Source organism: Schistocerca piceifrons, chromosome 4, assembly GCF_021461385.2.
Source record: "Schistocerca piceifrons isolate TAMUIC-IGC-003096 chromosome 4, iqSchPice1.1, whole genome shotgun sequence".
NCBI lineage: Eukaryota > Metazoa > Arthropoda > Insecta > Orthoptera > Acrididae > Schistocerca > Schistocerca piceifrons.
This window is the reverse complement of record NC_060141.1, coordinates 645,259,645-645,285,602: the sequence shown is the minus strand read 5'-3', so window position 1 is coordinate 645,285,602 and position 25,958 is coordinate 645,259,645. Positions and strand designations below refer to the sequence as shown.

General features: G+C 44.7%; 1 protein-coding gene across 1 annotated transcript in view; it reads right to left on the bottom strand.

Moving 5' to 3' along the window:
- LOC124795275 (glutamate receptor 1-like) overlaps positions 1 to 25,958 on the bottom strand; it is a 504,894-nt gene that overhangs the window by 179,276 nt on the left and 299,660 nt on the right. The window contains exon 5 of the mRNA XM_047259221.1: positions 1,639 to 1,771. Coding sequence (XP_047115177.1) covers positions 1,639 to 1,771 — 133 coding nt within the window. The remainder of the gene's footprint in view (positions 1 to 1,638; positions 1,772 to 25,958) is intronic.

Sequence of the window (25,958 nt, the reverse complement as noted above, 5' to 3'; positions counted from 1 at the left end):
CCCTTTGCTTGGCAGCTGAAAGCTGCCAAAAGCATTACCAGCTGTAGGGATTTTTTAAAGTTGACTCGACTGTAGGAGTGTATTAGTAGTAAAGAAAAAATGTTTTCAACCTTCATGCATGATGTGGCAGTTTCTCACGCAGCTTAGTGTTTATCACGCCATATCTCCTGCCCTACGTGTCATACAATAATATAATTTTGTAGATTCATTCAGCGGCATATGTGGATAATTCGAGAATGAAATTTTCGCTCTGCAGCAGACCGTGTGCTGATATTTTTGTGTAGATACTGTCTGAAAAATGTATTGTGAATAGAGCTAGTAATAAATAAGCAACGAATTTAAGCGTCTTACACAAGGCGGCCAATTTTCAGGCGCATCAGTGTTCAGGAAATGACATATCATATGTGTGGTACCATGATATAACTTATGTACATTTAGTGGTCTATTTGAATACTGTCTGTGAAATTTATTGCGAATAGAATTAGTAGCACAGAATTAATAAATTTCATCGTCAACGCTGAACTATGAGAGGCAGGTGATTCTTAACCGAATAACGATTGTTATGTGATAGCAAGGGATATGTGTACCAAGTGTGGTTAAAATCGCTGCAGTGGTTTATAGCGAGATGTGGTACATACACAAACACACAAATCCATTTTTATAATAAAATAATAATTAAATCAAGACCCTAAGCAGTCGACAGGCTTGATATACATCAACGGGGACAGCTGAAAATGTGTGCCCCGACCGGGACTCGAACCCGGGATCTCCTGCTTACATGACAGGTGCTCTATCCATCTTTTTTTTCTTGTCATAGTTCGGTGTATCTCTTCCTGGTGGACGTCCCTTGACACGCGAAGAAGTTCTTAGTTGACCCATTTACTCATTAATTTTTTTTTTTTTTTGTTACAGAACGCAGCTAACCCTCTGACCGAACACACTGAGCTACCGTGCCGCCATCCATTTGAGCCACAGAGGGCACAGGGGATAGTGCGACTGCAGAGATTTATCCCTTGCACGCTCCCCGTGAGACCCACATTCCCAACTTAATGTTCACACACTACATACGTAGTGGCCCTGCCCATTACACTCATTACTCGCGGCAGACAATCTTACCGACTCCCGTAAGAGTTCGGGCAATGTGTGTGCACCCGCACAGAAGAAGGTCAATGGCCGGTTAGCCTTAACTGTAAGAAGATGGTATCTGTTCTCTCGGACATGTCCAAAATGTGGGTCTCACGGGGACTGTGCAAGGGATTAATCCCAGTAGTTGCACTATCCTCTGTGCCCTCGGTGGCTAAGATGGATAGAGCGTCTCCCATGTAAGCAGGAGATCCCGTGTTCGAGTCCTGGTCGGGGCACACATTTTCAGCTGTCCCCATTGATGTATATCAATGCCTGTCGACAGCTTAGGATCTTGATTTAATTATCATTTCATTCTAAGAGAGCAGCATGGTCACTGATGGTAGCTGTTCTTTCGGACACCATTTTCACACATTTTTATAATATGTCTGGATTTGCGTGTTCCCTCAGCGGCAGTTTCTCCAGTGAATAGTCAAGCATTTTACATACATGTGGCAAAGGTACACCCTGTAAAAGGCGATGGCTTTGCTGAGTAGTTCTGGCATGCCGCAGTACCTGCTGACCTCCTCCAGGCTGTGCAGGTAGTCGATGGCTTCCGACGCGTTCTGGACTCGCTTCACGGCTGCTACGTTCAGAGCCTTCGGACCAGGACGCAGGTTCTGGTAGATGTTCTGTAGCCTCAGCAGACCTGAAAACAGGAGAACGATTCAGTTGTAGACTAGTAAATGTTACTGACAACTGATGTTCCTAGGGTATCCAACAGCAAACATGACATAATAAAATAATGAGGGAGAACGTTTACTTCAGCGGCTTCTGTATAATCGTCGCTGCTCTTGTTTTAGCTCAGCTTCACGGTTGACCGTAAACGACTGAGCAGACTATGTTCCAGGCAATTCCCAGACAGAACATCCTAAGGTAGTTCCTGTGAATCGAACGTGGAACTTCAGTAGCCGTAGCTAATCGCTTAGTAACAAAGAGGCTTTAGCTTGCAAACAAATTGGCTTATAAATAGTTTACAAATAGCAGACACAGGCGGTTTTATTTTTCTTGTAATACGTTTTATTCTTCTCATCAAGGCTAGAGTAAGCTATTCGAGATGTAACCAATTGTAAAACCAAGTTCTCATCTTTATTTTATTTTTTTTATCCAAATATCAGGTGGGCTGGTTGACGGGCGGAGTGAATGCCAAATTGGATGGAATCCAGTACAGGGGATTTTCAGTCTTAGAATTTGCCTCACAGTCGAAGAGAACCTTCTGCAATCCTTGATCAGAAATAGAGGACAGAGATACTGTTATTTCTGCGACAGTAAGGTCCAGACAGAAAATTGAAACCTAGAATGTGCTTGCGATTCTGGTTTTGTTTGCAACGGAAGTCGATGACCTGCTCACCTTTAACTGAACCATGAAGCAGCGGTACCTCGGGATTGTTTATTGGAATCTTCTAAAATGCGCGTGCAGTGATCCACGAAAAGAAAATAGAAATCCTAATGTGAATTCATGATCATGTTCATCATCATCATCATCATCATCAGCCAATTCGAGTACTTGGTGATGCGGCCTATTTGACGAGCAAATTAGGACCCCTACAGATTCTTCCATTTGTGCCGATCTTGGGCTTCCCGTTGTAAGTTCAGTCCAGCTGTCTTTCAGCACCATCTGTCCGGTGGCCTCCCCTTAAATCTTTTTTGGTTAACTGGGCACCAATCTAGTACATATTTTGACCACTCACCATCTTTTCACCGAGCGACTTCCTTTACAACACGGATGTTTGTGCCAAAAGTCTGGTGCGGTGTTATTCCATAGCGTTAAAATCGGACAAATAGTGAACTGCAGCCACCGACGTAAATGTCTGTAGTAAATAGGTGAGCCGATTTTATTCACGGTGGGCATACCGTTTGACCTACATATTCCTTTCCGATATGACGGGGGATATACACACATCAAAATAAATAAAAAATGTGTGTGAAATCTTATGAGACTTAAGTGCTAAAGTCATCAGTCCCTAAGCTTACACACTACTTAACCTAAATTATCCTAAGGACGAACACACACACACACACCCATGCCCGAGTGAGGGCTCGAACCTCCGCCGGGACCAGACGCACAGACCATGACTGCATTCCCCTAGACCGCTCGGCTAATCCCGCGCGGCTACACACACAAAAAAACGTTTTACATCACCCCGGTTCCCTGAACTCTTAAAGACAGACGTTGACTGTGGATATTGTATCAAAGACACAGTCCGTTTGACTGTTCAAAGGTATCACTAAACCCGCCCAAAGATAACAACGATGCATGAGCAGCTCCTATTAGACGGAGGAGGCCCAACAGCCGATCATTTCCAGTCATTCCACCAGGATGGAGGTACACGGCTTGTGTTGTCTGTAGTTCAAACCCGCAGTTCGATCGCATCCGTTGTTAATTTGTGCCAGGAAGCGCTCTCAACAAGGGAAGTGTCCAGGCGCCTCGGAGTGAACCAAAGCGATGTTGTTTTGACATGGAGAACATAAAGACAGACAGGAACTGTCGACGACATGCCCCTCTCAGGCCGTCCAAGGGCTACTACTACAGTGGATGACCGCTACCAACGGATTATGGCTCGGAGGAACCCTTCAGCAACGCTACCATGTTGAATAATGCTTTTCGTGCAGCCACAGGATGTCGTTTTACGACTCAAACTGTGCGCAATAGGCTGGAAGACGCGCAACTTCACACCCGACGTCCATGACGAGGTCCATCTTTGCAAGCACGACACCATGCAGCGCGGTACAGACGGGCCCAACAACATGCCGAATGGACCGCTCAGAATTGGCATCACGTTCTCTTCAGCGATGAGTGTCGCGTATGCCTTCAACCAGACATTAGTCCGAGACATGTTTGGAGGCAAACCGTCAGGCTGAACGCCTTAGAAACACTGTCCAGCGAGTGCAGGAAGGTGGAGGTTCCCTGCTCTTTTGGGCTGGCGTAATGTGGGCCGCTGGTGGTCATGGAAGGTGCCGTAACGGCTGTACGATACATGAATGCCATCCACCGACTGATAGTGCAACCGTATCGGCATCATACTGGCGATGCATTCGTCTTCATGGACGACAACTCGCGCCCTCATCATGCACATCTTGTGAATGACTTCCTTCAGAATAACGACACCGCTCGACTAGAGTGGCCAGCGTGTTCTCCAGACATGAACGCTATCGAACGTGCCTGGGATAGATTGAAAAAGTCTGTTCAAGGACGACGTGACTCACTCAGAGGGATCTACGTTGAATCGCCGTTCAGGGGTGAAACAATCTGGACCAACAGTACCTTGATGAACTTGTGGATAGTGTGCCACGACGAATACAGGCATGCATCAATGCAAGAGGAAGTGCTGCTGTGTATTACAGGTACCGATGTGTACTGCAATCTGGACCACCACCTCTATAGGTCCCGCTGTATGGTGGTACAACATGCAATGTGTAGTTTTCAAGAGCAATAAAAAGACCGTAAATGATGTTTATGTTGATCTCTATTGCAATCTGCTGTACAGGTTCCGGAATTCTCGGAACCGAGATGATGATAAACTTTTTTTGATGTGTGTAGTACACTGTATTTATGCTATATCGTCTCATTCGTGTGCTAGTTCTAGTCCAGGATCATTCCAATAATTCGATAGAAGGGCAACGTACGGGATAGTCTGCGGTCACTTCTTTATCCTGTTCTTCTTCTCTCTCTGTCGTAGTGTTGTAGCGTAGCATAGGACTCGTCGGTTCTGTTATTCTGCATAGCCATCCTCTCTTCTGGTAGATGGTTACAGATGGTCTGTTTCTCATGGGAGTTGTTCTATGTCCGAGAGATTATGAGCCCTGTGTACAAGTGTCTTGAGCACTCTGTTCCTCTCTGCCGGGTGGTGGCAGCTGTAAAAAAAAAATTGTTCAAATGGCTCTGAGCACTATGGGACTCAACTGCTGAGGTCATTAGTCCCCTAGAACTCAGAACTAGTTAAACCTAACTAACCTAAGGACATCACAAACATCCATGCCCGAGGCAGGATTCGAACCTGCGACCGTAGTGGTCTTTCGGTTCCACACTGCAGCGCCTTTAACCGCACGGCCACGTCGGCCGGCTTAGAACTTGAATGCACCTCGTAATGGGTAAGAGTGTCATGGAATGGAAAAGGGGTTGTATCCTCCATTGTCTCATCTTTCCAACCATCTTTCCAACCATCCGTGTACAGGTATAAGTCCGTGTGTTTCTCTTACAATAAACTCTGTGGCTCGAAATGTCATACGCTCTTGTTTCAAGCAGAACATTCAGTAAGGGGATTGCTCCAACATCCTCTACCTCCGCCGTAACTTAGATGATGTTGGGATGTCTCGAATCCATATGTGTGATCAACTCATTGTGTCCAAATAAAGACTGGCTCACCCAGGTAACGGAAAAAGCAAGTGTGTTTGCTCATGGCTAAATGTAGGGCTCTCTTCTCTAAATGCTCCATGTAAAAGTTTGCGACTACTAGCGAGAACTGACTGCCTATGGCAACTCCTTCAAGTACAAAGTTCCATGGACCAAGGGCTACGCCACTCGCACGCCTCCAGGATGTCAGATCGTCAGCGCACTTATTGGTGGAGACATGGCTGCTCGCCGCAATATTTTGTCCGTTCGATACCGCGTACCGGCCATTCGCCAGTAGATCGTTCTGTCAATAAAAATGCCGCGAGAAGCTAATGTTTTGCATAAATTACTAAGGCAGATTTAAATACGTGGTCTACGTAGTTACAGCACAGATTAGAACGAGATGCCAGAAGAGTTTTGCTGGGGCTGAAAGATAGCCGTGGCACGCCATTTTTGGCGGGATGTTGAATAGACGAGTAGTAGCGTTTAGATAATGCATTACGTCGGGCGTGGCATTGCTAGAGGTTATTCTGAGACAAAAATTAACTAGTAATATGTTACATTGTTAACGCAGCCACCAAAGGTCAATGTATGGTCCGCCCATTCTCAGCAATACAGGACGCATGCTCAACCGAAGTAACACATCTAAGGGAAAAATTTAAACAAGAAGGCTATAAGGAAACTTTGGTGACTTCCAAAGACATGAAAAGTCGTATAACAAGAGCTAACGATATGATAAATACAAGTGGAATATACTGCGTACGTCAGTGGTCAAAGTCAACATTTTCGGTGGTTGATATTATTGTTCTGTGCTTTCTTACATTTGGTACAGCAGGCCTAACGTTTATGAGAGCTGCTATCGTGACGCCGAGACAGTGGTCATTACAATTTCATCAAATTTCACCCACGTTATGTCCTCTTAAACTAATGCCTGAAAAGTAAACAGTTAAAAAAATGTGTAAATCAGCTGCCATAAACCTTATAATTGCTTGCGTCGCCACAGAATTGTCCGTTGAAAATTAACGGAAATAGCACCTCGAAATATGTACCTCTCTGGATACGTAAGGAGCAGTGAAATGGAAATAATATAGATGGAAAAAGATAAGTGTTGTGTACATAGTTCCGCGTAGTCAGCGCGTACACAACTTTCCCAATAGAGCGCGCCCCGCTAAGCACAACAGCGCAGGCGCAGCGCTCGTCCATCTCCGCACTACGAGATGGCGCTGTCTTAGAGATGGACCAAATTCTGCTTCCACCGATCCACATATTAATATGTAACGCAGCCAATGAGATTGCTGCTAACGTAGAACCTTTTCTCCTCGCGGATCACACTCGCGCAGTGATACCTGAACGCGCGAGGTATTCTAACGAGTGTACAGACCTCCGATTAGTCAGTCTGCATTAGTCTATAGTCAAGTTTCAGTCTGCGCCTAATAAGATTATATTTCTGTACATAGCCATGAAGATAAATGAATAGACACTTTGTCAAGTATCAGAGATATGTGAGAATAAGATTAACGTACCAAGTCCAAAGGAACTTCAGATTGTCAATTGTAAACAGCATCCAGAATCAAGTTACGTAATATCTGTGATTTTTATTATTTTAATAAATGTGTGTGAAAATTAATCTAGTTCTGTTTAAAGTTGGTCACCGTATATCTGCTACTCTAAGCGTGCAAGTAGTATTTCTATCGTCTGACCTAACGGCAGAAGATAAACACGCCACGATAAGACCACGAGACATATTGCTGGCACTCGCCTACTTCGTTAGAGCGACAAGTCAAATAATCTGATGGTGTGTGTACCGAAGGTCTTACAGTACGCACACCGCAATAAGTATTATGTTTATTACTTCAAAAATTATCACCATGGATGTTAATACAGTGACTCCATTGTGAGACGAGATGGTCAGCGGCTTCATGAAAAAATGTTTTCATTTGCCTACTGAAGAATGGTTGTATCCAGGCGTGCACATCTTCGTCCGAAGCAAATTGATGGCCACGAATATCGTTCTTAAGGGCTCCCAAACTAGTGAAATCGTATGGCGAGAGATCAGGGTTGTATGGAGTGTGTGTAAGGGGGCCCCACATGTTACAAATGTTGTCTCGGCTACGCAGCAGAAGTTTTGCTGGGGAGCCGTTATACATGTTCCATACAGTCACGATCTCTCCCCACAGGAATTCCATACTCTTGGGGACCCGAAGAGAAACATTCGTGGCCGCTGATAAGCTTCGAACGAAGAGGTACACATCCGGATACAATCTTGGTTGCGTATGCAGCCGCAAACAGATTTCCACAAAGTAATTGACCGTGTTGTCTCACAGTGGGATAAATATACTTACAGATAAGGTGATTACTTTCGAAACAATAAAATGTTGCTTACATGATCAGTCTTGGCCAACACGTGGTATGCATTCCGGCATTGGTCCATGGCCCAATTGTAGAACCTTTAGTATCACGCCAAATAAAATCAAAAAATCAGAAAACAAATATATATACCGGGTGACACAGAACTTCACTGACAATATTTCAAAAGTTGTTAAGGGATATTTTTCTAGTATTTAGGTACACAGGGGCTAGGCAAAATAATGTGAACACCTGTACTACTTGGGAATAGTTTATTAATAAGGGGTCGGACACCGATTTGTCAGTAATATAGCAGCGATTATGTTCCGAATAGAGGCATATAATTACTGTATAGTCTCCAACGGAATGTTATGCCACTCTTCTATCAGAACCTCTTCTAACTCCTGTAGTGACGGGAGAGGGGTAAATCTGCTCTGGAGTCTGTGCCCCAATACCGACCACAATGGCTCAATATTGATGAAGTCCGGGGACTGTTTTACCCAGAGAATACGCTGCTCTTCAGTTGCATGCTCCTCGTACCACGATTTCACTGTCCTGGCTGTGAGAATGGGTACATTATCGTACTAAAATATGGTACCATAGTTGGGAAACATCTGAATCACGGGGTGCACCTGACCACCTAAAATGTTCACATAATCATTGGCTGTAACACGGCCTATGAGAGTAATGATGGGACCAGCAGAATACCATGATACATCTACCCACACCATCACACTTCCACCTCCATGCTTAACCGTTGGACTCAAGCAGTCAGGATCGTAAGCTTCTTTCGGCGTTCTCCAGACGTAACCTCGGCCCGATGTTGGGAATAACGAGAACGTTAAGTCGTCGGACCAATAGAAGTGTTTCCACTGATCAGCCGTCCTGGATTTATGCTTCTGACACCATGTTTTAAGCTTCTTTGCGTTGATTGTCTCCGTGATTTCGATAGCAGCTCGTCCACGAATATTTGCTTTATGGAGTTCTGAGTGACCAGTATCGATAGATACGGGGTCTCGAAGACGGCTATTGAGCTCCTCAGTCACTTTAGCCGCCGTTGTTTTGTGTTGTTTTGACACACTTCGTATTAGCGTACGACGATCTCTGTCATTTAGTTTTGATTTGCGCCAACATTATGTTTACACGATGATGTCTTTCCATGTTTTATGTAGGCTGTCATGACTGTTGAACTACAGCGACTAATCTTAATATTCGGACACTAAGAGATTTTCACTTTGCTGCATCATGACTGTATTCTGAATAAAAAAAATATATCCAGGTATTATATGAAGGTAGATGTCTAGTAAATAATAGTATGAATGACGTTTACACAACGTATAACACTTGTTAAATAATACGATTGAAATAAAGCACTCTTCGATGGTCCCGTTACTTTAATATCCGGACTGATGGCAGTGCCACACTTGTTTTCACCGTTCACACCGAGGTAAATACTTAGTCAGACGGCAAGTGTATGTTTACAAGCGCGGTCGTCTGTCCAGACGCTACGATGCCACGCAAAGCTAATACTAGTTTTGAGATACGACAAAAAATGTTTCAAATGGTTCTGAGCACTATGGGACTTAACTTCTGAGGTCATCAGTCCCCTAGAACTTAGAACTAATTAAACCTAACTAACCTAAGGACATCACACACATCCATGCCCGAGGCAGGATTCGAACCTGCGACCGTAGCGGTCGCGCGGTTCCAGACTGAAGCGCCTAGAACCGCTCGGCCACTCCGTGAGATACGACAGCCTGCGATTTTTCACAGCTCTAAAGGTAAATCACAAATAACAAATTACTGCCACGCTCGACATAAGTAAGAGTCCTGTGGTAGATATCGTCAGACGACTCAAAAAATGAGGACCGTATCGACTCTATACCGCAAAAGGGCCAGCCACCGAAACTGGATGCACGTGATAAGAGCCAGCTAACATGAAAAAAAAAAAAGGATCCTACACTCAGTACACCTAGATTAGCAAGTGAACTGCTAAACGAGACCGGCAAGAAGGTACATCCTCAAACGATTCATTGAACGGAAGTGCCTAAATGGTAGAGAGGCCAGGAAGAAACCGCATAGGAATGTACAGAATCGAAGAAAGAGATTGTACTTTGCCAGGAAATTTATTAAGAAGTATGGTGGAACGACGTCATTTATGCCGACGAAAGTAAATTTCACGTTTTTGTGTCGGGTGGACCAAGGATGGTGTGGCGGAAGAACAACTAAGAATTTACAGTCAAAAATGTTAAACCGGCTGTAAAGCATGGACGTGGCAGCGTTCTTGTCTCGGGCTGTATATTGATATTTGGTTCGGGCGAATTGGTGTCCACCGACGGTACTATGGACATATGTGTGTATTTGAACATATTAAACAACGATTTACGGTAAAGTGCTGAAAATATTGGGATATCAAAAACGTTCAAGTTTTACCAGGACAATGACCCGAAACATAAGGCTCGCATTGCGCAGGAATATTTGTTGTACAATTGGCCAAAGTCTTACGCATGTGGGGGGGGGGGGGGGGACTGGAACGAGGTATTAGAAAAAAAGAAGTCACAATCTACATGCGGACTATTTAAAAAAGATCATTTGCGTATGCCGCAGCGTTTGAAAGAACTAATGAAACAGAATGGCTACCCGTCAAGATATTCAAACATTTTATGTTCCAAAAACTCTTGTCTTGAAAGGATTAGTTCTGGAAAGTGACGTGAACATAGGACCGAGTTGTAGTTGAATAGTATTACAAAAGAAATTATGTACGTTATCTTAATAACGTTTATGCTATTATTTACAAGACACATCACGCAATATAATACTTGGTTATATGTTTCGTTTGTTTTGTCACGAATAAAGTTATGATGCTACAAGGTAAACATATCATAGTGTCCGAATATTAATGTGTTTCTCTGTAGTTGCTCTTGAAACATTCAATAAGTTGGCTGTCATGATTACTGACGCGCCAGTTTATCGAGCCCCCATAATCTGCCATCTTTGGAACACTGTTAGGTCTTTCATTGCACGTCTACCTCGGCCTCCAAATGCAGATATGAAGTGTGTACTACTCGTAAACAACGTGCAGTGATGCCTAGTCCGTACTGAACATGCTCAGTCCATCGTGACACGTGCCTTCGTTGTTGACCGTCAAACACAACCATCCAAGTACTAGCACTGTTCTCATTATTTTTCCTATCCCCTGTAAGTGACTCATGTTTTCACGTGTCCCATTACACTGAAATTAACTTGCGTGTACTTTCTTAGCAGGCCGACGTGGCCGTGCGGTTAAAGGCGCTGCAGTCTGGAACCGCAAGACCGCTACGGTCGCAGGTTCGAATCCTGTCTCGGGCATGGATGTTTGTGATGTCCTTAGGTTAGTTAGGTTTAACTAGTTCTAAGTTCTAGGGGACTAATGACCTCAGCAGTTGAGTCCTATTGTGCTCAGAGCCATTTGAACCATTTTATTGTACTTTCTTACGGCTTGTATCGGTATTGTAATGAAACTAGCTGCGCAATAGTGCAAATGTTGACGGTAAGCGCTGTGTGCTCTGTTTGGAAACAAGACTTGTTCCATTCACTCACGGTACTTTCTGTTGACAAGAGTAAGGCCTACTTTACTCTTGGTCCTCAAGCTTTCATTCAGTGTTGCGCTGCATTGTCTCCGGGTTTTGTTTTTCTTGCAGTGTTAGTTGTACGTTAACAGCGATACACTTCATGCAAACAGAGGAGCACACGCTTGCGCAGGAGGGAAAATGCAAGGGAGGGAAAAAGCAAAGAGGTTAGAGCCGGCACGAGCATATATAAGAAACTGTACCATGTGAAACGTATAACTTGGTCGTAAACAGTAGCTTCACTGTTAAAAAGACGTTCCCTGATCTTGTGAGTAACTCAGTCACAACTACACATTACAAACCATACAGTTCATCGTTTGACATAATATTACGCACATTTCACTGTGGCTATTTTCACACTGAAAGCATGGTAGGTTTCTTCATTTTCAATAGACGTATACGTTTCTCTTCAGCTGACGGTGTAAGTTCATTCACTTTCATTTCCACCTGAGAGTCAATATTGGTTCATCACTGTGACTACTACTATTCGAGTCTGTACCACTTCCCACATTCATGGTCATCTACAGCACTTCTTGCAGTAAACATTCACTTGAATTACACTGCTCTTCAATTTTATTTACGTACTAGAGCGTTCCTTCAAATCCTCTACCGTTATGGAAGTAGTTTGTTCATCTATTAGCGTTAATTCTGAATGCCAGATTGCGTTCAGAAACACCGTTCTTGACTGTTGCCCGTATCAGCTATATTACAATGCTCGGTTAAAATACTGTCTGTTTTATAAGTGATGGGGCCTGGTTTGTTCATTTTGATCAGTGCATACTGAGGTCTGAGCATGTCCTTGTGGAAAGAAATTTCCTCTTCTTTTAACCAACCTCTCCTCGTGGAGCTTTATGTTGGAGCACGAGTCTGTTGCTTATTGCGGTAAGGGGCTTTATCTACAACGAGGGCTGTAGGACGTAGCAGATTAGATATTAATCTCTCCCTGAGCCACTTTTCGTAATTAGAGAAAGTCAGGTTGTTGTCATAATCTCCCTTTTTCTGACCAGATTTAAATCTTACGTAGGCATTAGCCACAAAATCGTCCTCCCTGCCGCATCGATGTTGAGAATAATGCTTCTTTTCGAAACACGATGCAACAGATGCTGTAGTGAACTGTCACTCCATCCGTAAAATACTACGGGACAAGTATTAACATATGTTTCGTCCATACAGACAATTTGAAGATACTCGCGCCTGTACTCTCGAATACTTTTTAAGCAGGCTATTCCTTGTGCTCTGATACTGATTTATTCTTGGGGAACTTTTGAATTATTTTCCGTCCTACTTCACCTAAAACCAAGGTTGTGAACAATTTTACGAATCTTGTAGACCCATCCTGTGGTGTCACCGCCAGACACCACACTTGCTAGGTGGTAGTTTTAAATCGGCCGCGGTCCATTAGTACATGTCGGACCCGCGTGTCGCCACTGTCAGTGATCGCAGACCGAGCACCACCACACGGCAGGTCTCGAGAGACTGACTAGCACTCGCCCCAGTTGTACGGACGACGTAGCTAGCGATGTACACTGACGAAGCCTCGCTCATTTGCAGAGCAGATAGTTAGAATAGCATTCAGCTAAGTCAATGGCTACGACCTAGCAAGGCGCCATTAGTAACATTGCATGTATCTAAAGAGTCTCACTTGTATCGCCACAATCTCCAGATGTACCAAAAGGATGGATTAAAGTTAAGTATACCAGAAGCTACGTACTTTTCTTTATAGCATTCATTACGTATCCTGTTTCAGACCTCACGCCATCCTGCTTTAGCTTAGCGCATGCCTTTCAGCTTCGTCTCATTGTGTCTAGGCTGTCTTGTCTGGACACAACACATCCAACTAAATCTACTGAACTTTGTAATTTTCTACGATTTTCCTTTAGTGGGTCTTATTTTAAATGTAATGTATAAACTGTTCACCACGCGGAGAAAGTCTTGCTTATTAAAACTATCCGAACTAGAGCCTTCTTTAAGCCAAGATGTTTTGAGTCTTTCGTTATCAGCTTGAAAATATCGCGGATTTACTCGCTTGGTCTCATTCCAGTCCCCTGTTGTTTGCCAAATGGATGTAACCTATGCACCATTTGCTTAGACCTCTCGTTTCAATGTGGATTTTAGTTTCAGTGGAGCACCTAGTGCAGTTTCTTTCGCCATAAACTGTTTCACATTTTCAACAACTTCTCGTGTTTTACTATAAATATCTTTGCCCTTTAACTTGTACCAGAGGAGCGCTCCGCTTGATTCGATGGCAACACGTCCCACGCTGGCGGTCGACTGAACGATGTGTACTGCGTATCTCGTTTACGGTGTTCACGTCTCTTTGCATGAACTGTACACACTGCAGTACGCGTGTATTTGCTGATGAAGAATCGGCTGATGTGCATCTCATCAGCGAGTTCAATGACTGCTATGGAAAAGCGTCATGGCGACGTTGTGCTCAAATTTTCGCGCAGCGACTACAAGCACATCACACTAGTTTTGCAACTGAGCTTATGCACCCTAAATATCAGCACACTAAAAAATTTTGTTGATTGCGTATTACAACATGCTGTTCTACTGACATGAATATATTTTCACCGAATTGAAGATAACTGCGATAACAGAACTGAATAAATAATAATTACAATACTACTCTGTAACGAGCCACTGGAGACCACATGCTACTTTTTACGAAATGTGCTGATACATTCTTCAAAATTTATCAAGCTTTGTAGCTTTTCATGTAATTCCTTTAGTGAATCTCCTTTTACATGTAGTGCAGAAACTTATCACTCCGCGACGAACAACTTGCTTATTAAAATAGCCTAAACTGGCCTTCTAAAATCTTATAAGTCAGTCCAGTGGTTTACGAGAAGATGCGGAATAAACACACACACACACACACACATATATATATATATATATATATATATATATATATATATATATACTCCTGGAAATGGAAAAAAGAACACATTGACACCGGTGTGTCAGACCCACCATACTTGCTCCGGACACTGCGAGAGGGCTGTACAAGCAATGATCACACGCACGACACAGCGGACACACCAGGAACCGCGGTGTTGGCCGTCGAATGGCGCTAGCTGCGCAGCATTTGTGCACCGCTGCCGTCAGTGTCAGCCAGTTTGCCGTGGCATACGGAGCTCCATCGCAGTCTTTAACACTGGTAGCATGCCGCGACAGCGTGGACGTGAACCGTATGTGCAATTGACGGACTTTGAGGGAGGGCGTATAGTGGGCATGCGGGAGGCCGGGTGGACGTACCGCCGAATTGCTCAACACGGGGGGCGTGAGGTCTCCACAGTACATCGATGTTGTCGCCAGTGGTCGGCGGAAGGTGCACGTGCCCGTCGACCTGGGACCGGACCGCAGCGACGCACGGATGCACGCCAAGACCGTAGGATCCTACGCAGTGCCGTAGGGGACCGCACCGCCACTTCCCAGCAAATTAGGGACACTGTTGCTCCTGGGGTATCGGCGAGGACCATTCGCAACCGTCTCCATGAAGCTGGGCTACGGTCCCGCACACCGTTAGGCCGTCTTCCGCTCACGCCCCAACATCGTGCAGCCCGCCTCCAGTGGTGTCGCGACAGGCGTGAATGGAGGGACGAATGGAGACGTGTCGTCTTCAGCGATGAGAGTCGCTTCTGCCTTGGTGCCAATGATGGTCGTATGCGTGTTTGGCGCCGTGCAGGTGAGCGCCACAATCAGGACTGCATACGACCGAGGCACACAGGGCCAACACCCGGCATCATGGTGTGGGGAGCGATCTCCTACACTGGCCGTACACCACTGGTGATCGTCGAGGGGACACTGAATAGTGCACGGTACATCCAAACCGTCATCGAACCCATCGTTCTACCATTCCTAGACCGGCAAGGGAACTTGCTGTTCCAACAGGACAATGCACGTCCGCATGTATCCCGTGCCACCCAACGTGCTCTAGAAGGCGTAAGTCAACTACCCTGGCCAGCAAGATCTCCGGATCTGTCCCCCATTGAGCATGTTTGGGACTGGATGAAGCGTCGGCCCACGCGGTCTGCACGTCCAGCACGAACGCTGGTCCAACTGAGGCGCCAGGTGGAAATGGCATGGCAAGCCGTTCCACAGAACTACATCCAGCATCTCTACGATCGTCTCCATGGGAGAATAGCAGCCTGCATTGCTGCGAAAGGTGGATATACACTGTACTAGTGCCGACATTGTGCATGCTCTGTTGCCTGTGTCTATGTGCCTGTGGTTCTGTCAGTGTGATCATGTGATGTATCTGACCCCAGGAATGTGTCAATAAAGTTTCCCCTTCCTGGGACAATGAATTCACGGTGTTCTTATTTCAATTTCCAGGAGTATATATATATCCGAATCTTCAACTAAACCGCTGGACTGACATATATATACAGGGTGGTCCATTGATCGTGACCGGACCAAATATATCACGAAATAAGCTTCAAACGAGAAAACTACAAAGAACGAAACTTATCCAGCTTGAAGGGGGAAACAAGACGGCGCTATGGTTGGCCCGCTAGATGGCGCTGCCATAGGTCAATTAGGTCAAACGGATATCAAGTGCTTTTTTAAAAATAGGAACCCCCATTTTTATTACATATTCGTGTAGTACGTAAAGAAATATAAATCTTTTAGTTGTACCACATTTTTCGCTTTGTGATCGATGGCGCTATAATAGTCAGAAACGTATAAGTACGTGGAATCACGTAATATTCCGCCAGTGTGGACGGTATTTGCTTCGTAATACGTTACCTATCTAGCGGGTCAACCTCAGCGCCATCTGGTTTCCCCCTTCAAGCTAGACGAGTTTCGTTCTTTGTAGTTTTTTCATTTGATGCTTATTTCGTGAGATATTTGGCCGGGTCACTATCACTGGACCGTCCTGTATACATACAGCGTATAAATTTTAAGTTGACCAACCAGAAAACCTCTAAAAATAAGGTTAACAAGAAAAAATGTGTAGAGTCCAAAGATGATTATTTTCGAGGGTGACATCTGCTGGTGCTAAAATTAGCCAACCACCCCAGCCCCCTGCGGGTGGGGCGGGAGTCAACTTTAAATTTTCAAATGGGAATCTCCATTTTTTATTGCAGATTCTTCATATAAAAACTACGTACATTTTGTCTTAAACATTTGTTTTGATTCTTGGTAGTTGGTGCTGTAATTCAAGAAATCAATGTTCTCATTTTTATTTGAAAAATGGTTACGGATAAATAAAAAATACTTAATTACTTCGAAAATTTTGATTCACTAAAACTGAAACTCTCCCTCTTTCCCCTTAGCGTGGGGTTTGAGAGAGAGAGGAATTAAGAGTTTTACACACGTTGACCCAGATATTGATTTTTTCCGCAGATAAGTTTTGTTTGTTTCGTGGCTCAAAATTTGTAAAATGTATGCACTCATACATACTGGTTGAGATGAGCAGATGTGGATGCTTGAAGAAATACAGCAAGCCGCTAATTTTTATGTTACAGTATTTGTGCCAAGCTACGCTTCAGGTTTCCACCCGTCTTCAGTTGACACCATACGGTTATATCTTCATAATACAGCTTAATAATTATGAAGAAATAACTTTTACATGAAACACGCTTCGGATAAACATGATGCTGTATACAGAATTGTCTAGGTCCAATACTTTTTCAAGCAATAACTTCGTGTTTGTGGCCTGATTGAATCCACCCAGGTTTTTTTCATTTCTTTTAACTACAGTATAAGCGTCACGTTTTTAATTATAACTGGTTTTTGAGGAGCATTGGCCAACTTCAAAAAACATAAGCCATACGCAGCATATGGTGAAAGTGACTGACAAAGAACCCCATGAGTGCGAAGTCGCAAGTTCACCCTTCAGTAATGTTGTGTTAACAATCATGACAGGAAAAATATTAGCTGCCAATAATCACCATGCGAATCAGGAGGGCAACAGAAAATGAGTGTCCATGAAGTGCAGAGATCAACCTTCTATGGGATGTATGTGTTACATTTAAAAAAATGGACATCTTCGATGTTCAATAAATGTTCAAAACAAACTACACTCCTGGAAATTGAAATAAGAACACCGTGAATTCATTGTCCCAGGAAGGGGAAACTTTATTGACACATTCCTGGGGTCAGATACATCACATGATCACACTGACAGAACCACAGGCACATAGACACAGGCAACTGAGCATGCACAATGTCGGCACTAGTACAGTGTATATCCACCTTTCGCAGCAATGCAGGCTGCTATTCTCCCATGGAGACGATCGTAGAGATGCTGGATGTAGTTCTGTGGAACGGCTTGCCATGCCATTTCCACCTGGCGCCTCAGTTGGACCAGCGTTCGTGCTGGACGTGCAGACCGCGTGGGCCGACGCTTCATCCAGTCCCAAACATGCTCAATGGGGGACAGATCCGGAGATCTTGCTGGCCAGGGTAGTTGACTTACGCCTTCTAGAGCACGTTGGGTGGCACGGGATACATGCGGACGTGCATTGTCCTGTTGGAACAGCAAGTTCCCTTGCCGGTCTAGGAATGGTAGAACGATGGGTTCGATGACGGTTTGGATGTACCGTGCACTATTCAGTGTCCCCTCGACGATCACCAGTGGTGTACGGCCAGTGTAGGAGATCGCTCCCCACACCATGATGCCGGGTGTTGGCCCTGTGTGCCTCGGTCGTATGCAGTCCTGATTGTGGCGCTCACCTGCACGGCGCCAAACACGCATACGACCATCATTGGCACCAAGGCAGAAGCGACTCTCATCGCTGAAGACGACACGTCTCCATTCGTCCCTCCATTCACGCCTGTCGCGACACCACTGGAGGCGGGCTGCATGATGTTGGGGCGTGAGCGGAAGACGGCCTAACGGTGTGCGGGACCGTAGCCCAGCTTCATGGAGACGGTTGCGAATGGTCCTCGCCGATACCCCAGGAGCAACAGTGTCCCTAATTTGCTGGGAAGTGGCGGTGCGGTCCCCTACGGCACTGCGTAGGATCCTACGGTCTTGGCGTGCATCCGTGCGTCGCTGCGGTCCGGTCCCAGGTCGACGGGCACGTGCACCTTCCGCCGACCACTGGCGACAACATCGATGTACTGTGGAGACCTCACGCCCCACGTGTTGAGCAATTCGGCGGGAACGTCCACCCGGCCTCCCGCATGCCCACTATACGCCCTCGCTCAAAGTCCGTCAACTGCACATACGGTTCACGTCCACGCTGTCGCGGCATGCTACCAGTGTTAAAGACTGCGATGGAGCTCCGTATGCCACGGCAAACTGGCTGACACTGACGGCAGCGGTGCACAAATGCTGCGCAGCTAGCGCCATTCGACGGCCAACACCGCGGTTCCTGGTGTGTCCGCTGTGCCGTGCGTGTGATCATTGCTTGTACAGCCCTCTCGCAGTGTCCGGAGCAAGTATGGTGGGTCTGACACACCGGTGTCAATGTGTTCTTTTTTCCATTTCCAGGAGTGTATTATCGTGCACCATGTACACGAATGAAAAACAGCACGCCGCAGTAAGCACAAATGGTCGCACCATCAATATCGAAGGCGAACTCCTTGGGAGTTACAAACGGTGAAGGACGTTCAGCTAGGTATCCACTTTTAAAGAATGGAACCGTAATGGTGTAACGGGGTGATGAGAAATGATGGCATGTGATGGCATGCAATCGAATGCGAAAGTGTCGCGGAGCTCATCGTGATAGTGCCTATACTGGCCGTAACTGCAGATAATACGATAATATGTTTTATAAGCACGGAAAAAACAACCATCCAGTGGCTGAATTTGTCCAACGGTTCCATGTGGTAAGAGCTGCAATGTCACACACATTTCAGGATGGATAGTTTAAAAGTGTATGGTTTTTATATGCAGTCCAAGAATCGAGCAAAAGCAATTTATTTTGGCCAGCTATTATGAAAAAGCAGTGCTCATGCCATTGTCGCAGTTCTCTTACGCCCATTTTCCCAATCTTGCAAAATCACACACCGAGATATAGTCTCAGGGGACAGAGCACCTCTCAACTTCTCGCAGCACAATAAATAACCTTCCAGCCAATTTACCATCCAGATTAACAGTCGGCGTAATTGTATACGCTTCCGTCAAGGCATTGATGTTAGTTTATCTTGAGACAACTGTCTTGGTACCTCTGGTTTCCAGGATTTCTTTCATATGCATATCCTGTTCAAATCCCGATTGGTCGCCGTTGTTTATCTCAAATACAAATTTTCGGGCCGGTTACGCAGTTTGAAGTGCATCTTCAGCTTGACGCTTTGTGTGATATTTCGGCATCTTACGTCTTCCAAGGAGAAATTTCTGAGAATGTACGTTTGGAGCACAGTTATGTATGGTAGTGAAACATGCACTGTGGGGAAACCGGAAGAAAAGAAAATCGAAGCGCTTCAGATGTGGTGGACTGATAAGGTAAGCAATAACCGAAACCGGTCATATGAATAAGAAATTTGCAAAAAAAAAAAAAAAAAAATGGCAATCAAGACGGATTTTAAGTAAGGCTCTATCCTACAAGGATGGGGAACTACACGACTAGACACTTGTCTTACTATCACTTTCACTTGTTATCGTCTTCGTTGTAGCTCGTCATGTGCGTTATCGAGCGTATACGACACAGCACACTCCACTGACTGATCTTGCAGAAAAGCTAATATTTCATCTGCCGCTTCTTTCTCACTCTGTGAAATTCGTGGGGTTTGTTTCTGACGAAATGTCAGCTTTGGCAAAAAATGGCTCTGAGTACTATGGGACTTAACTTCCGAGGTCATCAGGACCCTAGAACACACATCCATGCCCGAGGCAGGATTCGAACCTGCGACCGTAGCGGTCGCACGGTTCCAGACTTTAGCGCCTAGAACCGCTCGGCCACTCCGGCCGGCTCAGCTTTGGCAACTGTTGTTGTAGATATAACGCAATGTTTGCTTTGTTTATCGTTGTCATTGGTCTGCTTTGTGTCAACACCTTTAGTAATGTAGCACTGTTGTAAATTAGTCGTCGATTAAGCAGTTCAACTACGCTCCGTCGCCTCACGCTGTGCTCACAATTGGACACCCCCACCCCCATGCTGTTGCCATTAGCAGGCAACATCGTAGCTGTTTGGTATGCAGTATGTGGGACGTCTAACGCTGTGAATATCATTGACCTTTCGCGACGCTGCACACAAGGAGTCCCTTGTAAAAGAAGTTAGAAAAAAATGTATAGGGAATGTCAATAAAGCTTCTACGAGGGCAGTTCAATAAGTAATGCAACACATTATTTTTCTCGGCCAATTTTGGTTGAAAAAACCGGAAATTTCATGTGGAATATTTTCAAACATTCCCGCTTCGTTTCGTATAGTTTCATTGACTTTCGACAGGTGGCAGCGCTGTACGGAGCTGTTAAAATGGCGTCTGTAACGGATGTGCGTTGCAAACAACGTTCAGTGATCGAGTTTCTTTTGGCGGAAAACCTGGGCATCTCAGATATTCATAGGCGCTTTCAGAATGTCTACGGTGATCTGGCAGTGGACAAAAGCACGGTGAGTCGTTGGGCAAAGCGCGTGTCATCATCGCCGCAAGATCAAGCAAGACTGTCTGATCTCCCGCGTGCGGGTCGGCCGTGCACAGCTGTGACTCCTGCAATGGCGGAGCGTGCAAACACACTCGTTCGAGATGATCAAGGGATCACCATTAAAAACAACTCAGTGCTCAACTTGACATCTCTGTTGGTAGTGCTGTCACAATTGTTCACCAGTTGGGATATTCAAAGGTTTGTTCCCGCTGGGTCCCTCGTTGTCTAACCGAACACCATAAAGAGCAAAGGAGAACCATCTGTGCGGAATTGCTTGCTCGTCATGTGGCTGAGGGTGACAATTTCTTGTCAAAGATTGTTACAGGCGATGAAACATGGGTTCATCACTTCGAACCTGAAACAAAACGGCAATCAATGGCGCCACACCCACTCCTCTACCAAGAAAAAGTTTAAAGCCATACCCTCAGCCGGTAAAGTCATGGTTACAGTCTTCTGGGACGCTGAAGGGGTTATTCTGTTCGATGTCCTTCCCCATGGTCAAACGATCAACTCTGAAGTGTATTGTGCTACTCTTCAGAAATTGAAGAAACGACTTCAGCGTGATCGTAGGCACAAAAATCTGAACGAACTTCTCCTTCATGACAACGCAAGACCTCACACAAGTCTTCGCACCCGAAAGGAGCTCACAAAACTTCAGTGTACTGCTCTTCCTCATGCAGCCTACAGCCCAATGAAGGACGCAATCCGTGGGAGGCACTACGCGGATGATGAAGTTACTGATGCAGTACGACGTTGGCTCCGACATCGACCAGTGGAATGGTACCGTGCGGGCATACAGGCCCTCATTTCAAGGCGGCGTAAGGCCGTAGCATTGAATGGAGATTACGTTGGAAAATAGTGTTGTGTAGCTAAAAGATTGGGGAATAACCTGGTGTTTCAATGCTGAATAAAACAACCCCTGTTTCAGAAAAAAAATGTGTTGCATTACTTATTGAACTGCCCTCGTACATATAGGTTACGTGTTTATGTCCGTAATAATTGTATCTTCCTCCCTATCAGGCAACTGTACAAGATGAACCAGTACGCCATGACAAATTTCGGCTGTTCTTGATGGATATTTTCGGAGAAGGTAGGGGGGAGGGGGGGGGGGGGTGGGGGAGGGTTCGAGGAGATGGACTGAGAAAAAAATGGCTCTGAGCACTATGGGACTTAACTGCTGAGGTCATCAGTCCCCTAGAACTTAGAACTACTTAAACCTAACTAACCTAAGGACATCACACACATCCATGCCCGAGGCAGGATTCGAACCTGCGACCGTAGCGGTCACGCGGTTCCAAACTGAAGCGCTTAGAACCGCACGGCCACACCGGCCGGCGAGATGGACTGAGAGAGAGGGGTTGAGTACATTGGCAGAAAAAGGGGAAAGGAGCAGATAAACGTAAGGGAAGGAAGAGATGGACCGATAGAGTACTGAAATAAGTACATACCCAGGCAACACTAGGTCCTCAGCTACTAAAGCAATAAATATGTTGCACTGTGAGTCTATTCAGTTTGCGGAATTTGATAAATGGTAGAGGTCTCTGGCGTTAGCAGCAAGTATGATACCATAGGATTTTAACATTCAAGTTAATGGATTGAAACCGGAAAAATAATTGTTGGATGGGGTGGCGAGGAGGGGTGGTGGATGCGGTACGGGAGATAGATTCGCAGTGCGGGCTATCTACGTGTAATTGGTGGTTGGTCGACATGTAACAAATTTTTGTGGTAGTCATATCAATATATAACCCTTCATCAAGCGAAATATTTCATGCACATGTTAATTAAACAGCCTTTCATCCAAAAAATTGGAATTCATTGACAGAGAGTCAGTTTTAATATAGGAAACCTCTGCGTGAAATTTTATCAGTTCTCTCTGCTAATAAGAGAAGGGAACGTGTTAATAATTTTACCGGGTGGAATTGATTGACATACGATGTACGGTATAAATTTCCGCCTACTTCAGTATTTCGCCTAACTCTGTTAGTACTCGTATGTTCTTCGTCATTGTTATCTACTTTAAAAGTATTAACCGTAAACTGTTTAAATTACGCACTGAATTTCACACCAACAATGCACTGCGAAATAAAAAGTATATGTATAGATTTCTAATCAACAGGTAGTGGTATTACTCATCGTTATTAACATAATCCCCTCTCCCCCCCCCCCCCCCCGCCTCACCCTCTCATCACACGACAACAATATATTATATCTGTACTAAGACAACAAAGTTACAGACCCTAAAAATTACCCATAATAGCTAAGTTTATTGCTATTTCATAACCTCGAACCACTACATTGACAAAATCAGAATCGAAGGACTTCTACTGCTTTCTTTCGAACAGGCTCATATCACTAACGTCGATTTGCAGTAGGGTTTTGGATCATATACTGTATTCGAACATTATGAAGTTCCTTTGAAGAAAACGATTTATTGACACATAGTCAGCACAGATTCAGAAAATATCGTTCTTCCGAAAAACAAGTAGCTCTTTATACTCATGGACTAATGAGTGCTATCGATAGGGGATGTCAAATTGATTCCATATTTTTTGATTTCCAGAAGGCTTTCGACACCGTTCCTCACAAGCGTCTTCTAACCAAACTGCGTGCCTATGGAATATCGCCTCAGTTGTGCGACTGGATTCGTGACTTCCTGTCAGAAAGGTCTCAGTTCGTAGTAATAGACGGAAAGTCATCGAGTAAAACAGAAGTAATCCCTGGTGTTCCCCAAGGAAGTCTTATAGAACCCTCTATTATTCCTAATCTATATTAACGACATAGGAGGCGACCGATAGGCGGCAGGTTCGAATCATGGCTCGGGCATGGATGTGTGTGATGTCCTTATGTTAGTTAAGTTAAAGTAGTTCTATGTTCTAGGGGACTGATGACCTCATGACCTCAGATGTTAAGTCCCATAGTGCTCAGAGCCATTTGAAACATTTGACTAGTCATCTTAGTTTGTTTACGGATGATGCTGTCATCTACCGTCTTGTAAAGTTATCAGATGACCAAAGCGAATTGCAAAACGATTTAGATATCTGTATAGTGCGAAAAATGACAATTGACCCTGAATAAAGAAAAGTGTAAAGTTATTGACATTAGTAATAAAAGAAATCCGCTAAATTTCGATTACACGATAAGTCACAAATCTGAAGGCTGTACATTTAACTAAATTTTTAGGGATTAAAATTACAAATAACCTAAACTGGAACGATCACATAGATAACGTTGTGAGTAGAGCAAACCAAAGACTGCGATTCGTTGACAGTGTCGCCTTGCGCGTGGAGCGAGCAGGTCGTTGTTAACTTTCGTCTGTGCCGCAGCGCCGCTTGTGTCGAAGCTACTCAGTCTTGTTGGTCTATCGGACAGAGTCACATCGTAGTAGCGTAGCGGAGTTCGTTGTCGTTTTTCTATCGGCCGCGGGGTTTCCTGCCCGCGCCATGGCGTCTCTCAGTCTCCTCAGTCTGTTCATCGTCGAGCTACTGTTCGTTTCAGCTTTGACTAGAGTACGCGTCGTGTTCAACCTGGCTCCTTAGCAATTCTCGATGGGTTGGCTGATGTTATCCGTGTTACACCTGATCAGGTAGATACTGCTTGCATTGACTCTGATTTGTATGCATTCTTTGTGAAGTTTCATGATCCTGTTCAAGTAGAACGGCTTCTCTCTCTGGTTGGTTCCAAATTGCTTGAAACACCTGGTTAAATCCGCAGGACAGAACAGGTGGTTGGAATTGAGGAAAAGGGCCAAAATGAGCGGCTGTCAGTTACACTCAAACACATATAACTTTACTTAGTTGCCCAAACATTACACCGCAAATTCCCGAGCTTAATTATCGACTGAATATGTCACACAATCTTATGGCTTAAGGGCACAACATCTTTAATTTTTAAAATTGCTGAAGACCCAAGATTTAAAACACAACTACGATAAATTTTCAAAAGGCAGAAAGCGCAAAGTTTTATCCTTAAATGATATTTCAAATGAGGCTGAAGGCCGAAACAATCTAAGGCTTGACAAGTAAGGAATTTTAATTGTAAAACGCCTGAAGGCCCATGATTAAAAAACACAACTACAATAAATTTTTACAAGACAGAAAGCCCAAGACTTTATCCTTAATTTTTTTTAATGCGGCTGAAGGCCCAAACAATCTAAGATTTAACAAGAAAGGAATTTAAATTTTAAGACGGTTGAAGGCCCATGATTGAAAAACACAACTACAATGAATTTTCAAAAGGCAGAAGCCCCAAAGCTTTATCCAAAAGGCCCAAACAATGGAAGACTTGAGAAGTAAGGAACTTCCAATTTTAAAGTGGCTGAAGGCCCATTATTTAAAACCCAACCAAAATCATACAAATTCAAACCATCGGCTATGTGCCATTAAAATACACAATCAAACACCAATAAGAAAAGGCAGTACAGCCAGCGGCGCTAAGAAGTTTCCGGGGGTCGGTCTGCACTTGAAATATTAACGTTCGATTAGGGGAGGCAGGTAGTCAGCCCGACTATATCCGATCCGCCGGCAACCCAACCAAGAGACAATCAACGGACCCACCTACAAGCCGACTTGCTTTACAACCGACCAGTTCACAAGGAACTCCAAAGCCAAAATGTAAAAGGCGTACCCGCCCACAACCAAGTATGCATAAGCTGTCAAAACTATGGCGACAACACATTGAAGAAAGGACACTGCCTGAATTTTACGTCAGCGTCCAGGGCAGGTAACCGGAACGCTAACGGCCACAAGGCAGCAAATTCCGCTGGTGCACTTCAAATAACCAAAATACAGTCAAAATCCACTCGCAAGTGGCCAAACTTTCGCCAACTCGAACACGGTGTTGCTCAAGGGAATTCCCCCAACAGCCACCCATGGAAACCAACGGCACAATGTGAACAGACTGGCTTCGGTAATAAAATCACTACTCAATTTTGATGTCATGTGTCGGTGAGCCACGAACCTCGTAGCAATCGTAACAGCTCCCACACACTCCGACACTGTGCAGAGACCGC